The sequence below is a fragment of the Equus przewalskii genome, chromosome 3 (genome assembly GCF_037783145.1).
Source record: "Equus przewalskii isolate Varuska chromosome 3, EquPr2, whole genome shotgun sequence".
In the NCBI taxonomy this organism is placed as follows: domain Eukaryota; kingdom Metazoa; phylum Chordata; class Mammalia; order Perissodactyla; family Equidae; genus Equus; species Equus przewalskii.
In genome coordinates this window covers 113,570,068-113,594,712 of record NC_091833.1, presented here as the reverse complement: position 1 = coordinate 113,594,712, position 24,645 = coordinate 113,570,068, and the positions used below count along the sequence as shown (strand labels likewise).

The window sequence follows — 24,645 nt, the reverse complement described above, 5'->3', positions numbered from 1 at the left end:
CCGGGGCTCTCAGACCTTTTACAAATGAGCTTCAAAGGACCTGGTAAAGTCTAAGAGATGTGCAAGTCTGTTTGCCACCCTCTTCTTCAAGCCTTTCTGTGGCTCTCTCTGCCAGGATACACGTCCTACCATAGTCTCAAGGCCCCACGTGGCCTGGTTCCTGACCAGACGTGTGCTGGTAGACTGACCCTCGGTGGGGGTTGGGGGAGGTAGGGGAGGGGAGGTGGGAGTAGGGAAACCCTGATTTGTAGCATTTGCCCATTTCCCGGGTGGAAATACTCCTTCCAAGGCCAATTTCAAGCTACCACCTGGACATCTCTGTGTGCGGGGCTGGGAAGAGATGCACCCGATGGGCCTGTGCCCCCGCCCCCAGCCCTGCCCTGCCCCTCTTAGCTCTATCCCCTCCCAGCCCCCCGTCTGTGCTCTGGGCTTCAGGGTCTTGCCTGCCAGCCTGGCTCTGTTCCTAAGGGACGCTGAGCCACAATTTCCTAATTTTGGTGTTATCCCTGTTAGATCGGGAGATGAAAACTAGTTGGCTCGTGAAATTAGCTGAGCCCAGCCTGGATGTTCACCGAGATTAGGCTCGGGAGTCAGGAAACTTGAAGGGTGGTTCTCAGGGTTCCCATGACGCCGCTTTAGCCCCCTGATTCAGCTCTTCTGACTTCAGTCTCCGCCTCTGTCAGCTGGGGCGTTTGGGCTCAGTGAATCACTGTGTATGTGCTTGCTTCCCCTGGGCAGGCTGGGGCAGGCACGGAGGACACGGGGTCCTCTCCTGTACTGTCATCATGGCCAGCCTAAGTGATTGTGTGGGAGCTCAGAGTCTCGTGGGCAGGCCCGAGTCCAGGTCCAGATCAGGCTCTGGGAGACCGTGGGGCCTCAAGGGGTGTAGTGAGAGGGAGGAGAAAGGGTGAGCGGGCGAGCTGGGGAAGCGAGGGGACCGGCCCTGATCGGGGAGGGACCACCTGCTGCATATCGCAGCGAGCCTCTTAGGGGTGTTGTGCTGTGTTGTGTCGCGCTCCATTGTGCTATGCTGTGTTGTGTTATGTTTGCTATGTTATGACATGTCATGTTGTTGTATTCTTGTTATATTCTGTTGTGTTTCGTCATGTTGTGTTATGGTGTGCTGTATTGTGTTATGTTGCTGTGTTTTTGTGGTTATATTGTTATGTTTATGTTATGTTCTTGCAATAATCCTATGAAGTAGATATTACTGTCCCCGGATGTACAGATGTACAGATGTACGAACAGAGGCTCAGAGACTGTGGCGTCTGCTACACTCATTCATTCATCAATTGAATAACAATTTACTGAGCACGTGTGGCCTCATCTTCAACCACTCTCTCCCTTGCTGCTTCCATTCCAGCCCCAGCTTGTTCCTCCTCAGGGTGTGGAACCCACTGCTTCAGATTTTCACAGGCTTGACCCCATCTTGTCATGTGGGTCTCAGCCGCAGCATGGCTTCCTCCCATCTGTGGAGTGTGGACGCTGTTATTCTGGGGCTCTGACCACATTAATCTCTGTGGGCACAGTGCGCCCTTGAGCAGACGCAGACCACCAGCCTCAGCGGCCGCCCCCTCTGCATATTTCCCATCCACCCGGCGTCAGATGATCCCTGGAGCTCTCCTTAGGTCCCTTGCCTCTCATGGCGCTGGCTGGCCCTCTGAGGGTGTCTGTGTTAGTTGCTGTTTACTGTGATTTTCTCCACTGTTCAGTGAGCTTTCCAAGGTGGGGGGGCCTCTCCAGTCCTGCTCCCTACTCAGAGGCTGGCCCGTTGAGGTCCCACGGCGGGAGATGGGTGCGCCCGGGGTGGCTCTGCGGTCTGTCTGGCTCTGCCCACGAGAGTCCCTCTGCTCCCTTTGTGGGGAGGAGCCCCCCAAGTACGTGAAGACCGAACCCCGTGGACTGAGCTCCTTCCAGAAAGGCCTCCGTCTCCCTCCCCTCTCAGCCTAGGGCAGCTGTGCTGTCCGTGGCCTGCAGACGCTGCTCTCGCGCTGGGACTCGCGGGCTGCAGGAACCTGCTGCCGGGCACTTAGCTGCAGGTGTCTCCTCTCGCCCCATCCAGCAACAGTCCAAGGCGAGAAAGCCGCGCTCCAAAAGCAAGAGCAAGATAGAGCTTTTGAAGAAGTGCCTTGAAGATAAAATCCAGCTGTTTGACGAGCAGGCCCCTGAAGACCTGGCTGAGAAGGTCAGTGCTCCTGCCCCGTCTGCATCTCACTGCACACGGCTGGGCTGATGGCCGCCCACTTTGCAAGGTGCACGGAGCCCTTGGGGGCTGTTGCTGTCCATCTCCACCAAGCCGTGGGTTTAGACTGTGGTCCTACAGGTGGGACTCACTCCTGTCCCCCAGGCCTTTCCACCCGCTCCTTCTGTCTTGAACCCTCTCCTCCCCTTCTCCACCTGGAGGTCTCTGGTTCCTGCTTCAGCCCTCACCTCTGCTGCTCCCCCGCCGCCCGTGGGTGCCGCCGCCTTGGTGCCTGCTCTGGGCTGAGGCGTTTGCACCTGCTGCTTCACTTCTGTCTCCCTGTTTGTCTTGCACCCCCTCCTCCTGGCTCCCACAAGCAGCCTGGCCTCCCTCTCCAGCCCCGTTCTCATCACTCTTTAGTTGTAGTTTACATTTCCCGTACATGCACATGCATGACCACATGGTGTTCATCTGTGTTCTTCCCTCTTCCTGGAATTACTTTCCACCTTTCTTTTTTTTTTTTTTTTTTGATGAGGAAGATTGGCCCTTAGTTAACGTCTGTGCCAGTCTTCCTCTACCTTAAGTGGGACGCCGCCACAGCATGGGTTGACAAGCGGTGCTAGGTCTGCACCTGGGATCTGAACCTGCAAACCCCAGGCTGCCAAAGTGAAGAGTGTGAACTTAACCACTGCGCCACTGGGCCGGCCCCCACTTTCCATCTTTCTTTATCTGGATGAAGGAGCTTTGTTCTTAGCTGTCCTAACGTGCTGCCTCTGTCCTCAGGTGTCCCCTCTTATCGTATCACACTCTGGGGCTGCAGCCGTGACTGAGGCCATCGTGGTCCCTGCTCTCACCAGGCCACATTCCAGTTGGAGATGGATAAAAACACTTAAAATTATAGGCCATGATCAGTGCCATTAAGGAAATGAATAAGACAACATGATAGTGACAGGCTGGGGACGAGGGGGCGGTGGGGTTGCCTGTAGGAGGACAGTCAGGTCAGGTCTTTGAGGAGGTGACATTGGAGAGTTGACACCGTGTCATCCCTGCCCGGTGCCTGCTGTCCCCCAGCCCTCAGCAGAGGTTCCCGGGAGGAGTGTGTTTGGAGAATGGATGTGTCAAGCCCTCTTTCGGAGCGGCTGTTTTGTTTCTACCTTCTGTCCATGTCTTTTGCCTGGTTTTTATTTTACTTTATTTTTTTAACGTAAGTGTATTTCTCAGAACACAAATGCTTACTCTTGCAAAGAGCAGTAGAACCTGGCCTGGGCGAGGGCCGGGCTCCTGCCAGCTGGGTCCAGGTTGTTGGTGTCTTAAGGGACCCGAGAAGTGGCCCCCCTAGTCCCACTCATGTTCCATATAAACTTGAGAAATAAGACAAGGAATAAGGTGGGAAGAGGCGAAAATATCATCTTTCTTATTGTTAAAGGCTAATTCAGAAGATAGAAATTAGTGTGAGAGCCAAATGGGCTCCCTAAACGACCCCAGAAATAGACCCAGTCACCCAGTTGCAGGCGTCCAAGGGCCCCAGAGCAGCCTGCCCAGAGGAGCAGAGCAAAGTGGGCTCCCCGAGCAGAGCTGGGCCAGCCTGCCCTGTGTGCTCCCAGTGGCCCGGGGAGGAGAAGGGGAGAGGGGTGGCGAAGCAGGAGCTGTGCTAACCGAGCTCCCCCACGGGGAGGAAATACAGCAGGAGGGTCGGGTGGGGCGTGTCCTCCAATCCGTGCTGGTTTGCGACCCTCTGTCAGCCTGAAGGTGGAGGCTGTCCGAGAAGGAAAAGTGGGGGTTGGCTTTGGCCTGAGCCATGCTGGAGGACACAGTGCCAGGTCTGAGGAGGCCCAGAGAATCTGCCGCCCCGTGAAGCGCCGCACTGCTGGAGTGTGGGACCTCCTGAGGGCACGGGAGAGCAGACCATGGGGGCAAGGTCTCAGAGGTCAGGCTGAGAAGGTGGGCTGAGTCTCACCTGCCCCGCTGACGGAGGAGAGAGACAGGGTGAGTGACCGGGTGAGAGGACGGGCTGTCTCACCTGCCCCGCTGATGGAGGAGAGAGACAGGGTGAGTGAGCGGGTGAGAGGACTCCATGGTTCCCTGAGTGAGACTCTGAGCCCACCTGCCCTTTGCTCACCTCTCTCATTTCCATCTGAGGCATACGTTTGTCCTCAGCAGAAGCCAGACCCTTCACATGGGCGGAAGACACAGCCATCTGCCCCAGCTCTGGGGGAAGACTGGGTTTTTCAAGGGTGATTAATATTTCATTTTTGTCTTACACACTGATTTAAGAACTTACCTCACCTCTTAAAGTATAATAGCATTTATTTATTTTTTGCCTTTGAGTGTGTATGGCATTCTGGGCCCCTTGCTGGACACTTTCTTTCTTTCTTTCTTTTTTTTTGAGGAAGATTAGCTGTGAGCTAACATATGCTGCCAATCCTCCTCTTTTTTTTGCTGAGGAAGACTGGCCCTGATCTAGCATCCGTGCCCATCTTCCTCTACTTTATATATGGGACACCTACCACAGCATGGCTTGCCAAGTATTGCCATGTCCGCACCCGGGATCCAAACCAGTGAATCCTGGGCCGCCAAACTGGAACGTGCGAACTTAACCACTGTGCCACCTGGCTGGCCCTGCTCAATGCTTTATATGTCCATATATATCACACATTTACAATAGGCACATACAGTATATTACATGTATCAGCTGTACTATGTAGATATTAATAAGAACTGATGTGACTTGGGAGCTAAGTTCTCCACATGTGTTCATTCCTTTAATGACATCACGAATCCCATAAAAGGAGCCGCCATGATCCCTGTACTGGAAGTGAGGAATCTGAGGCACAGAGAGGTGCCGTAACTCCTGGGCCGCATCCCAGCCTCTGGCTTCAGACCCCATCTTTTTGCCACCACGTTAGCCTGTCTCTCATTCACTCCATTATGTGCTTTAACCCTCCCAGCCTCTCTAAGAAGTTGGAACGATCAATATCCCTACTTTGCAGGTGGGAAAACTGAGTCTCAGAGAGGTTAGCGAGTTCACCCAGGTCCATGCAGCACAGCGGGGCAGACACAGCGCTTGAACCTAAAGCTCTGTCTGTTCTTCATCGCTGCGCTGCCTCTGGACCGAATGCCCTGACCGCAATTGACGGGAGAGTGTTCCCACGAAACGTGCTTATTTCCCACAGGTGTGCCATGTGGGACAAACACGCCTTGGCTCCCACATATGTAAAATGAAGATTATGACAATCATGAGCCACTAGTCACAGGGTCTTTGTGAGGAGCAAATGGGCAGGAAGGCGCTTTTTAACTTTAGAGCGGGCCACAATGCTACTTTTTTCCAACAGTGGAGCAGCTCCCTGTGCGCCGTAACCTGGAGAAAGGCAGATGAGAGGCATTTGTCAGCTGTGACCTTTTCATGACAGGCCGTCTTCAAAATTGGCTGTTTCGTGGTGGCAAGTGCCAATAGCATAGGCACTCCCGAGTTAACGGCTTTGATGTTCCTCCCGGAATTGATCCATCGCATCTCTCAGCGTCGGAGCGGCGGTTGTTCCGATATTTCATTCGCAGGGTAATTGCAGAGAGAAGTGACAGCCCTCAGTGTGCGTCTAGCCGCTGAGAGCTGTGTGATCCTGTGTCAGGATGGGGAAGTCCCTCAAAACTCCTGCAGCTGTCGAGGTGGGCTGGGCTTTGCTGACCACTGCCCAGAGACCCACTGCAGAGCCCCAGCCTGGTTGACAGTGTGGTGACCCACAGGGACTTGGGCTGCACAGCTGGGGCTGCAGAGCCTGCTGGAAGCACCTGCTCAGTGCCCCCTTTCTTTACCAGGACCCATGTCAGGTGTCCCCCCAACCCTCACCTCCAGGCTGATACTCTTCTGGACTCTTCCATCCGGAGACGTTGGGAGAATTGCCCAAGGTCACGCTGTCAGTGAGCGGTAGAGCTGGGGGTCAAACAAGGCGTGTCTGCCTCCTTCCCTGTGCCCTTTCTGTCACAGCATTGTGATGACAGCCAGCTGTGACAATCAGACGGCTCCGGCCTCCCTAGGTGACTCTCTGGTCTTCTTCCCCACGTCCCCTCCCTTTCTTCCACTTCTGTCTTCTTCTTGGCCTCTCACCCTTCCTTTCCCTCTTCTCCTTCCGCTTCCTCCTGGAGGGAGCGTTTTGTGCAGCACTGTTCTAGGTGTCTGCTCTTGAGATCGTCTGAGCTTCAGAGGAGCAGCCAGTGTGCACATCAGCCCTTTCGAAGCTCACATCCCACTTTCAGATGGAAAATCCAGCGGAGTCATCCACGCTCCACCTGAGTGAATGGTTCTGTGACTAATTCAGAAAGGGTGGTATGAGGGATTCAGGGAGGAAAAGAGAGACAGCCAGACAGACAGAGACAAAAGTGAGCTTCCTGCCTGCCCACGTTTCTGCACAGCTGATGGGTTAATGGGGTGAACTGTCAGCTCTGGTCACAGGCAGCTGTCCTGAGAGGCTGGCGTGCACCTGTGACCAGAAATGGGATTCTCAGCCAGGGACGCCCAGTCCTTCTGACGGGCTCATTGCAAACTCACAGATGCACAGTTTTAACCCTGGAAGACTTTGGAGAGCGTATACATTTTAGAATAAGTGAATCAAGGCCCTAAGTAAGTTTCTGTTGTGATTGCATTAAACTTACAGGTTAATTTGAGAATTGTCTTCCCCTCCAAAAAGATGGACTGTTTCTTATTTTATTTGGATCTTCTTTTAGGATGTGTAATAGAATCTACAGTTGTTTCCATACGTAGGGTGACCGTATATCTTGATTTGCTTGGGACAGTCCCAGTCTCCCCTTTGGCCCCATGTCCCTTCCCACTGGCTCTCCCTGTCACTCTCATCTCAGGTGGTAAGTCACATGGGCACCTTACACATAAGGTCTTGTGTATTCTTTGTGGTGGTTCCCACATACATGTTAGATTTGATTGCAGTCGTGAATGATAACCTATCTTAAATTCTATTTTTTACGTATTTGATATTGGTGTAAAGAAATGTTACTAATTTTTATAAGTCTTTCTAGACTCTCTTGTTCTGTCTCTAGAGCCAGACTGCTGGGTCCAAGTCCTAGTTCAGCCACTTTCTAGCTGCGTGACCTTGAGCAAGTTACTTAATCACTCCGTGCCCCAGGAATCCTTATTCCTCATTCCTTTTTCTCATCACTGTTTCAGTGTCCTTGTCTGCTTGCTCCATCATCTCTCTCCTTGTTACTGATTGGTTCTTCTCCGGGTTGTGGATCATATTTTCCTGCTTCTTTGCATGTATTGTAATTTTTTATCAGATGCTTGGCATTGTGAATGTTACATCTTGGGTACTGGTTGTGTTTTCTTTAATAGTGTTGGGGTTCCAGCATGTAAAGTTATTTGGGATTAGTTTTATCCTTTCAAGACTTGCTTTTAAGCTTTGTTAGGTTAGATCAAGAGCTGCCTTTAGTGGAGGGCTAATTCATCCCCACGGCTGAGGCTTACCCTTCTGGGGCCTGGGGCCTCGTGTGCTATGGGGCCTTTCCACTCTAGCTAGTGGGAATGCTAACTCTTCCCAGCTCCGTGTGAGCTCCAGCAACGGCTCTGCCTGTTCTTTTCTGGTGGTTCTTTCCCTGGCCTCACATAGCTATTTTTTTCAAGTATGCACAGTACTCAGCCAAAGACTTGAGGACACCCAGGCAGATCTCAGGAGCTCTCTCTCTCTCTGTTTGTGCAGCTCCCATCTCTCTGGGACTCTACCCCACAAATTCTAGACACGGTGGCCTCCCAAACTCTGATTTTGTTTTCTTAACCTAGTGAGGCTGCCAGCTCCCCATGCGCCCTCCACCCCACCCCACAACATTGCATCCTGGGAACTGCATCCCAGCCATAAGCTGGGGCAGCCGTGGGGCCCACCTTGTCTCTCTCCTGTCTCTCAGGAATCCCAGTCCTGCGCTGCCTTTTGTCCAGTGTCTGAAAACTGTTGCATCGTATACTTTCCTGGTTTTCTAGTTGTGGGAGAGTAAATCTGGTGAGAGAGCAGATCTGCTCCTTGTTACTCCATCATGGCCAGAAGTGGAAATTTTTAACCTACCCTTTTGTTGTTGATTTTTAATTCTAACCTATCCTTTTCTTTGGGGGGGAAAAAAAACCCCTATTGTTTTGTTATTGGTGTCTAGTTTTATTATATTTTTGTTAGAGAACAAAGTGTATGTGATGATGATTCTTTGGGATTTTATTGAGGCTTACCCTGTGGCTTTATGCTAGGTCCATTTTGAAAGATATTTCATTTGTCCTCTAACAGGCTGAGTCTGTTGTTAGGGATGGAGAAGGGAGCTCCAGGAGGCAGGGAGGAGCCAGGCCATGAGAGGCCTGGAGGGCTGCCCTGAGGAGCTCAGGCCTGCTGAGGCAGAATTGACAAGATTTGGGCACCTTGTAGAGAATATTTGGGGGGGTACATTCATTTCTAGTTCTGTATTGAGAACTTCTCTCCTGACCTCTGCGCTCGTTGGCCCCAGAGGATGCAGGCCTGGTCTTGGTCTGACCTGTTCTTTTCCTTCTGCTTGTAAGCTTGAGATGGGAGCTAAGGTGGCAGTCCCAGGCCCTATGGAGAAGTGATTGATCGCTGTGAACTGAAGGGCCCTGGGGCCAGCCACCTCAGCAAGAATAAGGTTCCAGTGTGGGCTTGGTAGATGGTCAAAGTCACCCTATGCAACGGTCAGTCATGTCAGTCCCTCTGCCCTCTCCAGGAGGGCAACCAAAGAGGGCTTCTCGGAAGTGAGTGCCCCATTGGTGAAGGGACATTTGGGTGCCTTCCTTGACCTCCGGGAGGCTATCACCACCTTGGGGCAGTTTATTGGAGCTGAAAGATGAGAAGGCTGCCCTTAAAATGGCCCCTGGCCAAGGTCTTACTTGTTGAATGCTTGACCAGAACAGAGAATGTGTCTTTTTTTCTCCTGCCTCGATGCCTAGGCCAATCCGTAAAGCAGAGTGGGTACACAGCACAAATTGTGTAGCTCATTTTTACTCTCCAACTATTAGTAATAGATCTATCTGTCTACATCTATCATCTATCTATCTATCCATCCATCTATCTTACCTACCTCTATCTAGCTATCAATGGTCTACCTATATCTATCAATATGATTTACCTACCCATATCAATCTATCCATCCATCCCTCCATGTGCCATCATCTATACCAGTTTACCTACCTCTGTCTATCTGTCTATCTATCTACCTATCATCTTTGCTTTTACTTAATACTGAAACTTGAAGATTTTCCATATTGATACGTAAGAGTTTCCTCATCGCTTTTTATGGCAGCGTAGTATTTCATGATGTGTGTGAACGTTACATGATTTAACCACCCCTCAATTAATGAACATTTAGGTTCTTTTCAGTGTTTGATGTCTCAGGCACTCTTGGAACCTCTGCATGTATCCTACCCACCTCTGTAGGGAGGCAGGTGGAACAGCTCTTACTGTGCAGTTCACAGATGAGAACGCTGAGACTCAGAAAGCTTGAGCAGCTTGTCCAAAGTCACAGAGCTGGTAGGTGGCAGAGCAGAGCCTAAAGCACAGGTCTCCCGATGCCCCTCCTTGTGTTCTATTCACAGATGTTTGATGGATCCAGAAATGAAGGGAACATTTCACCTAATCTTTGGTGTGTTCTCCTGCTGTTTTTGCACAGAGTATATATAAATTTCTCATAAATATTCTTTAGGAATATTTAAATATAAATGAAAAAGACATGACCATATTTCCTGCTCTCCCGTTATTTCTGGTATTATTTTAATGATGTTGCCCTTCATTTGGGTCTCGTGTCTCCTACCTGTCCTCTCACCCATCCGTTATTCGTTCACTGTTGCCAGGTTTCATGATGTGCCATGCATGCACACTTCGTTAGCCATCCTTTCACTCAGGAGCGGAACTCCCGCACTGCCATCGACCGTGTATTGTGTTTCTGCCGCTGCTTCGGCAATTATGCAGAGGTGGCTGGCGCTTCTGTCAGGAACAGCTCCTCACTCTCCTGTCATTTCAGAAGGGACTAGGGTTTAAGCATGAGAATAACATGCTCATTTTTAGAGGGCCTGACAAGAGAGAACACTGATGGCACAGGTCCTTATAAAGCTTAGAAAAGAAGGCGCATTGAAAGGGAATGCATTTTAGGAAGGGGAGGGAAAATCCGTCCATCCACAAAGCCTGGGAAGGCCTCCACATCTTCCTCTGCATGTCAACTCTTGCTGCCATGTTACCCCTTGAGGCAGACTGTGTCACACTCATCTCCCTGAAGCACCGCTCCGGGGGACTTTTCATTGCTTCCCACTGCCCCCAAACAGAACCCAGACTCTTGGGCATGGCCTTCAAGACCTCACAATCAGAATGCAGCTTCCCTTTCTAATCTATTCTACTTCCCCCGTCTCATATGGAAGAGTTACCATGGTTATCTTTGGAGGGTTTGAATGTAGTAAATTTTTTCTACATGTCCATTTAAAAATTTACTTTTCTTTCTTTTTTTTTTTTTTTTTGAGGAAGATTAGCACTGAGCTAACTACTGCAATCCTCCGCTTTATGCTGAGGAAGCCTGGCCCTGAGCTAACATCCGTGCCCATCTTCCTCTACTTTATATGTGGGACACCTACCACAGCATGGCTTGCCAAGCGCTGCCATGTCCACACCTGGGATCTGAACCAGCGAACCCCAGGCTGCCGCGCCACTGGGCCAGCCCCTGCTTTTCATTTTTATTGAATTTATGTATATATTCTTTGAAAGAGTCAGATAATTCTACAAGGTTTGCGCTCAGAAAAGAACAGCTCCCTGCAACCACATCCCCACACATGTTCAAATCCTCAGGCGTAACGACTTTTAATTTTTTAGCTTAATCTTTTGGTTTTTACCTCCATATCTCTAAGTAACATGCCTGTCTTGCTATTTCTCATTTTCTCTGCTCATAGGCATTATCTGTTCACTTTTGTTTATGGGAGAAAGGATTTAACCATCTTTCTTCTTTCAACCTGCAACACACATGAGCCCGTCCTGTCCTCCCCCACCCCCGATATAGTTAGATCCATATTTAAGATTTCTTTTACTGTGGTTACTTAACTGTTATTCATGTCTGAGCCACATAAAAACTGAGATTCATTTTTCTTTCCTGTATCACTTTTTGTTTTTCCTGGAGTTAATATTGTCCTTTGGTTTTTGTTTTTTGGTTGCTTTCCTATGTGCTCATCACTAATTCAGTCCACTTCTTGACAGTTGACTAAATAGCCTATTGGGCCCATCACACAAGACGTGTCTCATTAATTCCATCTTCTTGAGGACGTCTGTCTCTGTGACTCTGGTGTTCTTCAATCTCGACGCTGCCCTTTATTTCTTATGCACACCTGCCATCTTGGGGTCATGCTCTGAATTTCCTTCTCTCCTCTCTTTCCTAATGTGTCCCTTATTTATTTATTTTTTTAAGATTTTATTTTTTCGCTTTTTCTCCCCAAAGCCCCCGGGTACATAGTTGTATATTCTTAGTTGTGGGTCCTTCTGGTTGTGGTATGTGGGACGCCACCTCAGCGTGCCTCGATGAACGGTGCCATGTCCGCGCCCAGGACTTGAACTGACGAAACCCTGGGCCACCTGAAGCAGAGCGTGCGAACTTAACCACTCAGCCATGGGGCTGGCCCCATGTGTCCCTTATTTTAATGAAACTCTTCCCATGTTTGTTTCCTAGGAAAGAGCATGGGAAAAGTTTAATATTTTGAAATTTTTCAAGACTGAAAATATTTCTGTTCTGCCCACATACTTGACACATTGTTTGACAAATCTTGGAATTCTGGGAAATTTTCTTGAGTGATTTTGATAGTTAACTCCCCTTTTCTCTGGTCTGTCTTTCTAGGTCTCTAATTATTCAGATGTTGGACCTCTTGTGCTTTTTCTTTTTTACTATTTTCTTTTTCTTTGTTCTTTTACTTTACTTCCTGGGGAATATCCTAAGTTTTATCTTCCAAACTTTTCATTGAGTCTTCTGTTCAAGTTTTTAATTCTGATTCTTCCAGAGGTTTTTTTCCTCTCCTAATGGTCTCTTCTTAGAGAAATAACATTCTTTTGTTGTTTTAAGGCTTCTATAACTTTTTGTATCCCTCTGAGAACAGTTATATTTTTTAAAGTTCTTTTAAAACAAATTCCTGCATCTTGACAGTTACCTCTGTTCTTGAGAGGCTTTCCCAGGTGTGTGGTCACCGTTGGTGGACTGCTCATATTTAAGACTGGAGTACCTACAAGCTCCTTGGAGGCTCTGAGCCGAAGATGGTGCCTGTAGATTGTGACCTTCACTCCAGTGTGACTGAGCTGGACCATTCCCTTGGGGAACCCCATGTCGGTATCTTTAGGTCTCCCTTGAAGGCTGGTCAGAGTCCCCAGAGAAGACCAGTCTCCTGGCCACATGGGAAAGGCCTGGCTGCCGACGTTTCAGGAGCCGAACGTGGGAAGAGCGGTGAGACTTCAGTAGTCAGTGTGTAAAGTTTCTCCTGAGCTCTCTGTTTTCTGTGTGGAGCCCCCAGCTTCGGTGGGCTCAGTTTGTCCAAGTTCACAGACTCTTCCGGAGAACACGTCTCCAGGGACCTGCTGGGCTGAGGGAGGAGCAGCGTCTGCTGGGCAGAACCGGGTGGGCGGAGTTCTGGGGACTTGTTTCTAAGTGAGATGCTCAACCTTTCCTCCTGTTTACCTTCAACTTTGACCTCCAACTTCTAGGTCTGTCTGGGGCCGGCGTTTTCTGAGATTTGGGGGGACTTTACGGTTTAAATCATGTGCTTCTTTGCCTACACCATTGCTGGCTTAATCTTTTGGGATCTGGGGAGTCCTTTACCACCCAGTCATCTCTCCAGCTTTTAAAATTTGTGGCTAGTATTTCCTCTCTTATTTTCCCCATCTTTCCCTTCTGCCTTAAAGAGAACAATAGATGCTTGTTATAAATCTACTGTCTTTCACCAGGAATATCCATTGTTAATATTTTTCTACATCGTGCATGTATTTTATAATTAGAAATGAAGAAACTTTTTTAAAGGAGGAAAGAAAATCCCCAATATTACAAATTATTATTTTTCTCTTCTTCCTGCAACCTAAAGGAGACTCTATTTAACTAATTATAATGATGATAATAGAAGTAATAATAGTTGTGATAATAATGGCAGCTACCATTTATTAGGTGCTCATTAGGTACCAGAGATGGTACTAGACATTGTCTCCTATTGTTTTATTGTGTTATTTTCATGGACAAAACTGAGACTCAGAGAAGTTAAGCAACTTGTCCAGGTCACACAGCTAGTTAAGTGGTAAGCTTGTATGTGAGCAATAACAGATCAACCATAAACAAAACAAACAAAACTATGCTGGCTGGTTTAAGGCAGTCCCCTTAGTTTGTTTGAGATTTTTGCGCTTTGGTTATCCAGATGACGGGGTGGCTGGCATTGTCTTTCCAGGCATAGGAATCAATTTTTCCATCTCTAAATCTAAGCACTGATCATGTTTATTTAGCAAGGTGGTATTTCATTTAACAAATATTAACCCAACACGTCTTTACTGAGTCCACTCCCCTCCTGATGCGAGATGAGGAGAAAGTCTTAAACACTTTCCATCTTCTTAGTCCCTCTGGGCATTTTGAATGTACCCAGCAAAGCGTGTGTTAGACTGACCTGCTTTGTGCAAGGACCAGCCACTAGGATACAAGTGCACACTCATGTTTAAATGGTGTGTTATCAGTCTTCTCCCAGCATTTGGATGAGAGAGTCTTGTTGTGACCCCTCTCTGACCCCATTCCTTCCATGCAGGGGGACTTTGCTAGTGACATCCTGGCCTCTCTCCATCCTTGCCCACTTTTCTCCAGGGAGGCTGTTCTGTGATTGGCGGAATTAAAGAAGGGACTGGGCTTGCTCAGCCCAGCTCCCTCCCGTAGCAAGTTCCCATTCTCTTTCCACGATGTGATGAGCTTGGGGGGCAGGCCTGCTGTTTGGGGGCGTGTGTGTTCATTTGGACACACGTCTGAGCCACATTCTCCGATCTGGTTTCCATCAATATTAAAGCTGATGTTTGGCGTCTGTGTGGCTCACCCCTGCATCTAGTTGCATTTGTTTCCAAACCTGGATAAGGAGGAGGGGTGTGATGCCTTCAACTCCTTAGAATCCCAGTAATTCCCTGCTGATTGACAGGGGTGATTTCATTTTGTGTTTAAAGGACATTACAGTATAGAAGAATCTGCTCCTTTGAAATCCGTGTGCTGTCAGGGAAGGAAGGAAGGAAGATGTTTGAACTTCCCGTTTAAAATAAGAGTAGTTAGCAGCATATTGTTTTGCAAATGAATTTTTATTACTTTAGAGAGCTTGAGTATTTAATGAAGCCTGCCATTAATTCTTCATAGAAATGCAAATCTGTCTCCTTTCCCAGGAGTGCTTTCAGACCAGGATGAAACCCTCTCTGGAGGCACATTCTTATGGTGCTGGAATTAACAAGCTTTCCGAAGAAGAAAAAAGGATTTTGGAGAATCTTTCTTTTCTTGATCTCACTGTCCACATTGTTCTTACAGCACATACAAAAGGCTTTACGTTTGCCCCACATTTTAGTTATGAATTTGCATCAGTAAAACTTGAGATATCCTCATGGACAGCTCATCTGCCCTGCATCTCTGCAGGGAACCAGGCCTTACAGGATGCTTGGGCCACCACCCATCCACCAGTGGGGAAGATTGAGAGCACATGGAGGGAACAGGAAGATCTGAGCTCATGGCAGATGTGCAATAAGGGGACCTCTCATCCATTTCTTGCTCACCTGCCCGGCCCTCGTGTTTTTCCTCATTGCCTCCTGTTTTCCCCTTCCTTTGCCTCAGGAGAAGGTCTTCCCTCTTCTCTCTGGCAGTCAGGGCCTCTGTAATGTGGTTTCTGTCCAGCCTCTATGGCTTCATCTTCCACTTTTCCTTTCAACTTTGGTCTAATTCACCTTCTTCCTCACCCCATGGGGACCCCATACACTCCTGCCTCAGTGCCTTTGATTGTGCTGCTCTTTGTTTCTGAATGCCTGGATCTTCCAACATCCAGTTCAAATGCCAATGTCTTCACCACCTCCCCTGACCCCTCTACCTCCTCCATCCTCTAAGCTCCCCCGTAGCACTATATGTGGACCTTCCTTATGGCACCAACCATATTATACCTGCAATAATAAGATTAATACCAACCATGACAACAACAGCTAATGTTTATTAAACACTCCAGTGTGTCAGGCACTGTTCTAGGCAATTAAAAGCAGCAGATTATTTAATAATCAAAATATGAGAGATTTCTGCTTCTGGACAAGACAGAATAAAAAGGGTTGAATTAGGGGATGGCCCCGTGGCCGAGTGGTTAAGTTCGCGCACTCCGCTGCAGGCGGCCCAGTGTTTCGTTGGTTCAAATCCTGGGCGCGGACATCAAACCACGCTGAGGCAGCATCCCACATGCCACAACTAGAAGGACCCACAACGAAGAATATACAACTATGTACTGGGGGGCTTTGGGGAGAAAAAGGAAAAAAATAAAATCTTTAAAAAAAAAAAACTTGTCAGCTCTTTAAAAAAAAAAAAGAGTTGAATTACCCCTCACCTAAAACGAAAGAAAAAATTGAACAAAGTTTATGAAATAATGGTTTTCAAGACACTGGACAACAGTCAAAAGTGATCTCTGAGACATGGGAAACCAGAGAGTTGAGCCCTACGATGCTACTACCCTGAAGGGTTCGCAGGCTGTGCGTGGGGGGAGGCCCAGGCCCACCCTGGCAGACTCCTCGAGTGGAGGAGACAAAGCTAAGGATTCAGGGAAGCAGGGCAGCTAGACTAGGCAGGAGAAAGAGCTCCCGAGATACCCACTGGAACCCCGTGAGTATTCAGCTGAGAACTGCTCGGCCCACACGTTTGAGGAAAGTACTCCAAGCCAGCAAAAGGACGGCCCCAAAGGTGCAGAGAGAAGAGAGCCCAGTGCCCCCACAGGGCGGGGACAGTGAGGGTTCCCTCCAGCCGGGCTAGGAAACCTCGTCACTCGCGAGGTGATGGATATACTCCTCCCAAAGATCTTGCCTCCTTAGTGAGAGTTATTAGCCCTTAGCTAAACTCTGCTCTGGTCCTACCTAAAAAATCTTAAAAACCAGACCAGGAAAGACAAAACTGATTCCAAGTAACTTGCCTGCGTCCCAGGACAGAGCGTAAGAATTTTGTATTCCATATAGAAATACGAAAATATCCAGGGCCAACAAGGGAAAGTTCACGATGTCCCTCATCTAATTAAAAGTTACCAAGCGTGCAACAAAGCAGGAAAATGTGGCTCCTAAGGAAGAGAAAAGCCGGGACTGGGAACCAACCCAGAACTGACACAGACATTGGGACCAGCAGAGAATAGCATTCAAACTGTCAGAACTGTGTGTCATATGTTGAAAACAAGTTAAACAGAGCTATGGAAGATATCAAAAGACCCAGATCAAATTTCTAGAGAAGAAAACTCCGTAGTTTTCACACACACATATATATGATATATGATGTATATTGCATAGGATTAACAGCAGAATAAAGATTGCAGGAAAAAGATCAGGTAACTTGAAGACACAGTAATATAAATGATCTAACATGAAAACAGAGGGAAGAAATGAACAGCATCCGTGAGGTGTGGGACAGCTTCAGGTCGCCTAGGATGTGGGGGATTGGATCTGCTGAAGTTGAGGAGAGATAAAGAGGAGAACGGAAAAACGGGATAAGAAATAATGGCTGAAAATTTCCCAGATTTGATGAAAGCTATCAACCCACAGATTCAAGAAGCTCAACGAATCCCAGATGTAGGAAATGTGGAGAAAACTGCACCATAGTCACATTGGTCCAAACCAGTGATAAAGAGAAAATCTTAACAGCAACCGGAGGAAAAAGATCTATTGCCTACAAAGGAGCAGCTTCTAGAAGATTTCTCATTGCAAACACTGTAAGCGAGAAGACAATGGAGCAATGTCCTTAATGCATTGGGGGGTAAACCGTCACCCAGAATTTACAACTAGACAAAATATCTTTCAAGCATGAAGATGAAAGAGACTTTTTCAGACATACAGAGGCTGAACGATTTCACCACCAGGAGACTCATACTGTAAGATAGGTTTAAGAACCCCTTTGGGCAGGAATTCCATCCCAGATGGAAATCTGGAACCCCACAAAGAAATGAGCACTGGAAATGGGAACTACATGGATAAATATCTAAGATTCTCCTCTTATTTTTAAATCTCTTTCGAAATTAATTGTACGTACAATGGAATATTATTCAGCTGTGAAAATGAATGATATTCTAATGCGTGTTACAATGGAGACAAACCTCAAAAACATTATGAGAAGCCAGACACAACAGCTCACACATTCTATGATTCCGTTTATGTGAAATGTCCAGAACACCTAAAAGAGGAGAAACAGAAAGGAGATCGGTGGTTGCCAGGGGCTGGGGGAGGGGAGACGGGGGTAAGCCCTTAATGCTTATGGGGTTTTCTTTTGGGCTGATGAAAATATTTTGGAACTAGATAGAGGTGATGGCTACACAACACCGTGGATGTACTGAATGCCACTCAGCTGTTGACATTTTTTTTTCTTCATAAAGATTGGCACCTCAGCTAACAACAGTTGCCAATCTTCTTCTTTTTTTGATTTTAATTGCTTTTTCTCCCCAAATCCCCCCAGTACATAGTTGTATATAGTTTTTTAGTTGTGGGTCCTTCTAGCTGTGGCATGTGGGATGCTGCCTCAACATGGCCTGACGAGCGGTGCCATGTCTGCACCCAGGATCCGAACCGGCGAAACCCTGGGCTGCTGAAGCAGAGCGCGTGAACTTAACCAGTTGGCCTCAGGGCCGGCCCTAGCTGTTGACTTTAAAATAATTAATTTTATGTTGTATGAATTTCACCTCAATGCAAAACCTTTCTTAAATGACTGTTTCAACAGAAATAATTAACTAATGCGAGGTTTATACGTGTATAATTAAAATGTATGACAAAAATAGCCCAAAGACCAGGAAGGGACGAATGGAAGGCTGCTGTAAGATTCTTATATTCCATGTGACGCGGGATAATATCACTCGAAGGGAGACTGTGAGAAGTGCAAGATGTGTAATGTACGCCCTAAACCACTGCTCAGATGACAACACAGAGTATTAGCTAATGGACCGCGGAGGGGATGAAATGGAAACATCAGAAATACTCACCTCAGAAGGAGATGGTAGGAGAGGATGCGCCTTAAAATGGTTATGCTGAGTGAAAACAGCCAGACAGAAACAGTACGTACTGTGATTCCATTTATAGAAAAATCTAGAAAATGCAAACTAATCTATAGTGGCAGACAGCAGGTCAGCTGTGGCTGGAGGGTGTGAGGGTGGGATACACAGGACGTGAGAGACTTTGGGGGGTGATGGGTGAGCTCGCTATCCTGATCGCATTCACCATCCCAATTTCGGTCTTTGGTTGCATGGGTGTGTAAACATGTCAACACTTAGACACTTAGCAAATTATAGACTTTAAATATGTGCAGGTTATTGCACAGTAATTGTACCTCAGTAAAGCTTTTTGTTTTATCCTATGTGTTGGGAGGTGTTATTCTTGCCATTTTGCAGATGAGGAAATGTGGGCCTCGAAGGCTTAGTGGACTTGCCCCAGCTCAGCAGCTAGTAAGCTGCAGGGTGGATCCCACACCCGGGGCGTCTGGCTCCGGAGCGCGGGCCTCCACCTGCGCCTCCACCGTCCTCGGTTATGAGCCCGTTCAGGTTACATCCGTGTCTGAGTCATCTCTGCCTCTTCTCTCCCCTCCCCATCCTCTAGGTGCATCACACATTCCTTTATACTATATTTGATACTTATACATATTTGATGCTCACTAAATTTTTTTGTATTAATAAACAAAGGTGTAAATATATTTTCCATTTGTGAACTTACTGTGAAAAAGTGACCCTGGGAAAGGGAGTTTGCGGGAAGACTGAGATCTGTAAAGAAGTGTAGAGACAGCTTCCGAGCCTTCCCACGTAGACGTAATCAGACACAGCTCTTGGGGTCCCATTCTCACGGCATGTCCAGCCTTGCGAGGATGTTGGACCACCTGTATGAGCCGTGTCTATGCAAGCTGAGTCCAGCTGCTGGCCCTTACAGAAAGCCCATCCGGGAGGCCCAGGCCCAGGATCTGCAGTTTCCATGGAAACCAGTCCGTGGGCAGGTGCCTGTCACCTGGTTCTCCAAGCTGGGGAAAGATTGGGGTGTACTAGCAGCCTTTTGAGAACAGGACGTCTTGTTCCCTTTCAAGCGTGGACATGAACCGCCTTCTCCCAGAGGAGCTGTGTTTCTGTACTACAGTGCTGTGCATGGTTGCCTCTGGCCTCTGACGTCTGTGGGCTTCCCTGTGAGTCACAGATGCCTGCGCCGGCAGCGTACGTCTTTGCAGAACCACGTTCCATTTGTGGTCCTTCCTCAGCCTGCGAGGCCTGTTTTAGGTACCACCTTCCCAAGAAGCTTTTGCAGGTCCTCCAGCCAGAATTTTCTTCCCCAGCCAACAGCTACCGCAAGTGGGCTATGTGCTTCTTTGGGGCACTTTTTCCTTTTCCCTACATCAGAGGTTTTCCTGAAGGACAGATCATTGAGATGAAATCTGAGCTTTTCAAACCAGGACTTGCATTCCCTGAGGGACACGGGGACGGGCACAGGAAGGTTGTGCAGCCGTGGGAGGAGCCCGGGCCATGAGCTCTGCCAACCTTCAAGTAAAGACTTTTCCTTATGCCGACTACTTCAACACTTCTGAATATAAACATATGAATATTAGAAATAGGTTACATAGGGACTAGCCCGGTGGCGCAGCGGTTAAGTTTGCATGTTCTGCTTCAGTGGCCTGGGCTTCGCAGGTTCGGATCCCGGGTGCGGACATGGCACCTCTTGTCAAGCCATGCTGTGGCAGGCGTCCCACATATAAAGGAGAGGAAGATGGGCACGGATGTTAGCTCAGGGCCGGTCTTCCTCAGCAAAAAGGAGGATTGGCAGCGGATGTTAGCTCAAGGGCTAATCTTCCTAAAAAAAAAAAAATAGGTTACATGTCAGAAAACAAAATTCCACAAACTTTTTCAAATTTTTATATTGTGGTAAAGTGTATGTGGCATGGAATTTACCATTTTAACCATTTTTACATGTCCAGTTCAGTGGCATTAAGCACATTCACATAGTTGTGCAACCATCCCCACCATCCATCTCCAGAACTTTTTCATCTCCCCAAACTGAAACTCTGTGCCCATTAAACAGAAACTCCCCCTTTGCCCCTCCCAGCTCCTGGCCCCCACCTTTCTGTTTTTCCGTCTCTGAATTTGATTACGCGAGGTCCCTCATGTAAGTGGAATCAGCCGGGATTTGGCCTCTTGTGACTGGCTCATTTCACTTAGCATAGTGTCATCCGTGCTGTAGTGTGCATCAGAATTTCTTTCCTTTTTAAAGCTGAATAATATCCCATTGTGTGGATACATCCATTCCTCTGTTGGTGGACACTGGGGTTGCTTTTCCTTTGGGCTATTGTGAATCAAATTCCATGGGCTTTTACAGGTAAAATGAAGTACTTCAAGGGGGTATTATGCTTGTGCAGGCTACTTTTTGCTTTGTACTTTGGCTCCCTGTGCAGGGGAGAGGGGTGCACATTTACAGGGAGCTGCCTTTAGGGGCTCAGGCGGTGAGGTCTGAGAAGCATTAGACTGCGTTGTTCACTGTAGCAGTTTTTCTAGAGCAAGTATGAGAGGTAGTGGTAGTGGAGGAAAAATATAGAGAGATGCCAAAATGAACTGCTTAGTGGAGCGAATGAGTGGAGTGAGTGGATTCAGTTGTCTAGAATCCGCTGAGCCCCAGGGTGCTGGGCCTGCCCCCAGACGAGCTCTGTCCTTGTGGGGTGGACGATGTGGTGAGTGCCAGCATGGGAGAAGGGCATGGAATGAAAGAAACACAGAGAAGAGCGTGACAACAGGTGCAGAGCGAGGATGCTTCAAGGCGGGGAGTTGGGAACCAGAGACCCAGCGGACGAGTGGGAGATTTCAGGAGGACGAGGCTGCAGGGCATGCCAGTCACAGCAAAGAGCTCGGATGGTAGACACAAAGGGCGTGGTGTGTGGGGCTGTGAGCGATCAGGAACGGTGGAGGTCCAGGTGTGTGGGGGGCTGCAGAAAGAAGAACAGACCTTAGCTGGGAGCAGGTGGGGAAGGGCCTCAGGGCCTGTGAGGAGGTTGGAACTCTCGTCCTCTAGGTTGGGGAGCCTTTCAAGGATTTTGTGCTGGACAGCAACACAGTTCAATTTACCTTCCGGAGGGGTACATGCGGAATGAGCAGCTGGACTCCGAAAGCCCCGGAGAGTCTTTAAAAGCAGAGACGCCCTTGTGGTCTTAAATTGTGCACTGCAGGTTCCAGCACTGCTTCCTTGTAAATATTTGAGATGCGCCCCAGAGTCCCGAATTAATGACTGGCTGCCTTGTGTAGGCTGCCTGCTCTCTCTCTCTGACCTGCCCTCCACTCACAGCTCTCTGGTCTCTGGCTCGGCCCCTCCCCAGGTCCGAGGAGAATTGCTGCGGGAGAGAGTGCAGCAGCTGGAGGCCCAGGAGGGTCGCTTTGCAGAGTCCCTCGTCTCCCTGCAGTTCCAGAAGGCGGCCAGGATGGCCAAGACCCTGTGGGCATACACCGCCCTCCTGAGCATCCAGGACCTGCTTCTGGAGGAGCTGAGCGCGTCGGAGACCCTGACAAAGGCAGCCTGCGCACAGATCCTGGAGTCGCACAGCCCGGTGAGTGCAGGCCTGGGGAAGGGAGGAGGATGAGCAGGCATCGACAGCCATTGGTTCTTTCTGGTGCTGCCTCCGTGCCTCCATTTCACTGTCCTGTCTGTGCCGTAGGCTTCAGTGAGGTACCGTACACGGGAGCACACTGCACCCTCCAACCCAAGGCTGCCCTATTTCATTGCCTCTAGGAAGCAAACCTTGTGAATTCTAACATTTTTAACATCTCTGAAACCGGGATGCCTCTTATAGTCGACAGCAGTGTTGTTTCTTTCGTAGCGCTATGAAAAATAACAGTGTAGCTTTCACTTAATGGTACTTTGGATGCAATGACATAACAGATTATTTTTTATTTTTATAATTCTAGTATTTACCATTATTCCTCCATGCTGCATTTTTTTTTAAGTTCAAGAGGCATATTCATAAACAAAAGCTATGGAAGTAACCGTTTTGAGGACTGCTTTTAGGTCCTTTATGTGTGGATTTTAGTATTTCATACATTACTTATAGTGAGGAAAGGAAACTCACATTTCTTGGGTGCCACGTATGTGGCAGGCAAGCACTGGCAAGCTTTGCCTGGACATACACTCATTTAGGCATTAATAATTCTTTACTTAATCATGTGTCTTAAGATGATCGTTTAAGCATGATTATTATTAATCGTTTAAGCATGATTAATAAGTTGCCATTTTATGCTGCTTTCCAGTTTTGCTCTTTGTTGTACATTATATCAATTAATTATTGAGCCATGCTGTGGAGTAGGTCCTGTTATCATGCTCGATTCTCAGGTGAAGACATTGAGAATCAGGCAGGTGGCAGGTCAGTATCTTTGTGAAGTCCATGTGGCTGACAGATGACAGGAGCCAGAAATCAGTCTGTTCGGACTTTTATCCACTCCGTCATGTCCATGACTGTCCCAGTTGATCTTGCCAATGGGGGTTGCCATCATTTCTTTTAGAAAGTAATAAATAACATTGGACTCTGAAGAGTCCGAAACTATTTTTCCGCAAACATTATGCGCCCTGCACTGTGAGAACTGTTTTTAGGGATAGAAAGGAAGTGGAAGCGTTGTTGGTATTCCAGCTCAAAACACCCCGATGCTGGGTAAATAAAAATAAGTATTTTTTTAATGCTTTTTGAGCTCAGGAGAGAATATGGAAACTCCCCAAGAGCCAAGGAGATGCAGAGGAAGCTGAGCTCACAGAGGAGAGGACAGCAGGCCCAGGGGCTGGGGATTTGGAGATAAATTTGGAGGAAATAGGAGATGGGGCTGTGGGATGTCCTGAGGAGGCAGAACACCCAGGGAGGGGTCAGAGGAGAAAGCCACCTGCTGCCCACAGGAGCCACCAGGGAAAGCTGTGCTGTAGCCCTGCTCCAGGCGGGGTGGGGGTGGGGGAGTCTCCCCTGCCAATCTGTAACCAAAGGCTTCCACTGGTGTGAGGGAGGAATCAGGAAACCTCCAAGGTGACAAGTTAAATTAAAATGGTTGAGGTTGGGGGCTGGCCCGGTGACGCATCGGTTAAGTTCACACATTCTGCTTCAGGGGCTTGGGGATCGCCAGTTCAGATCCTGGGTGCAGACATGGCACCACTTGGCAAGCCATGCTGTGGTAGGCATCCCACATATAAAGTAGAGGAAGACGAGCATGGATGTTAGCTCAGGGCCAGTCTTCCTCAGCAAAAAGAGGAGGATTGGCGGCAGATGTTAGCTTAGGGCTAATCTTCCTCAAAAAAAAAAAAAAGGTTGAGGTTGGTTGACTGCCCTGGTGTATGACTGAAGCAAAGACAAATCCTTTCCAGGGAAACATATTCTCAATCCAGGCACTTTAGGATTCCCGCAGATTAAGTTCAGCCGAAGATGAGTTCTCAGTTAAAGTTTAAAAAGTCACTGAACACATAAAGAAGCAAGACAGGATGACCTATATACAAGAGAAACAAAAAACGATGGATTAGAATCCCCAAAGACTTTAGATAGTCTGAATTATCAGTATAGAATGTAAAATAATGACTTAGGAAATTGTTAAAGAAGTTAAAGATAACAAAATGATTTAAAAATTTCATTCACTCAGAGAGCAAAGTGATTCTATGACATATATAATCATATGTCACTTAGTGACAGGGACACGTTCTGAAAAAGGCATCCTTAAGCGATTTTGTCATTGTACAAACATCACAGCGTGTACTTACACGAAAACTAGATGGCAGTGCCTACTGCACACCTAGGCTGTGGTACTAATCTTATGGGACCCCTGTCATCTAGGCAGCCTACCGTTGGTGGAAACTTCATTATGCGGTGCATGACTATATTGTAATACTCAAAAAAAGCAAAAAGAAAAAAGAACAAGGAGAAACTGAGAAATCTATCATTGTAGTGGGAAATTTCAGCACATCTGTTTCTGTGGTTGATCAAATGAAACGCAAGGAAAGATATAGATGAACTGAATAACACGTTTAACAACCTGTTTTTCACACACATCTACAGAATCTCACAGCCAAGTGTGGACAAATATTTATTCTTCTTCAGCACACATTGGAACAGTTAAAAACTAATTTTGACTGACTGTTTGAAAAGGGGCAATTAAATTCAAATCAGTTTTTAAAAAGATTATTACCAAAAGTCCATATTTGGGAAGTTTAAAAACATACTTCTGAATAATTCATGGGTCAAAGAAATCATAATGGAAATTTATAAGTACA

At 47.7% G+C, this 24,645-nt stretch overlaps 1 protein-coding gene across 4 annotated transcripts in view; it reads left to right on the top strand.

Moving 5' to 3' along the window:
* The window catches only part of EVC2 (EvC ciliary complex subunit 2), a 130,886-nt gene that overhangs the window by 84,155 nt on the left and 22,086 nt on the right, over positions 1-24,645 (top strand). For all 4 annotated transcript variants that reach the window (XM_070613279.1, XM_070613281.1, XM_070613282.1 and 1 more), the window contains 2 exons: positions 2,063-2,185; positions 21,731-21,958. In XM_070613279.1, the coding sequence (XP_070469380.1) occupies positions 2,063-2,185; positions 21,731-21,958 (351 nt within the window). The remainder of the gene's footprint in view (positions 1-2,062; positions 2,186-21,730; positions 21,959-24,645) is intronic.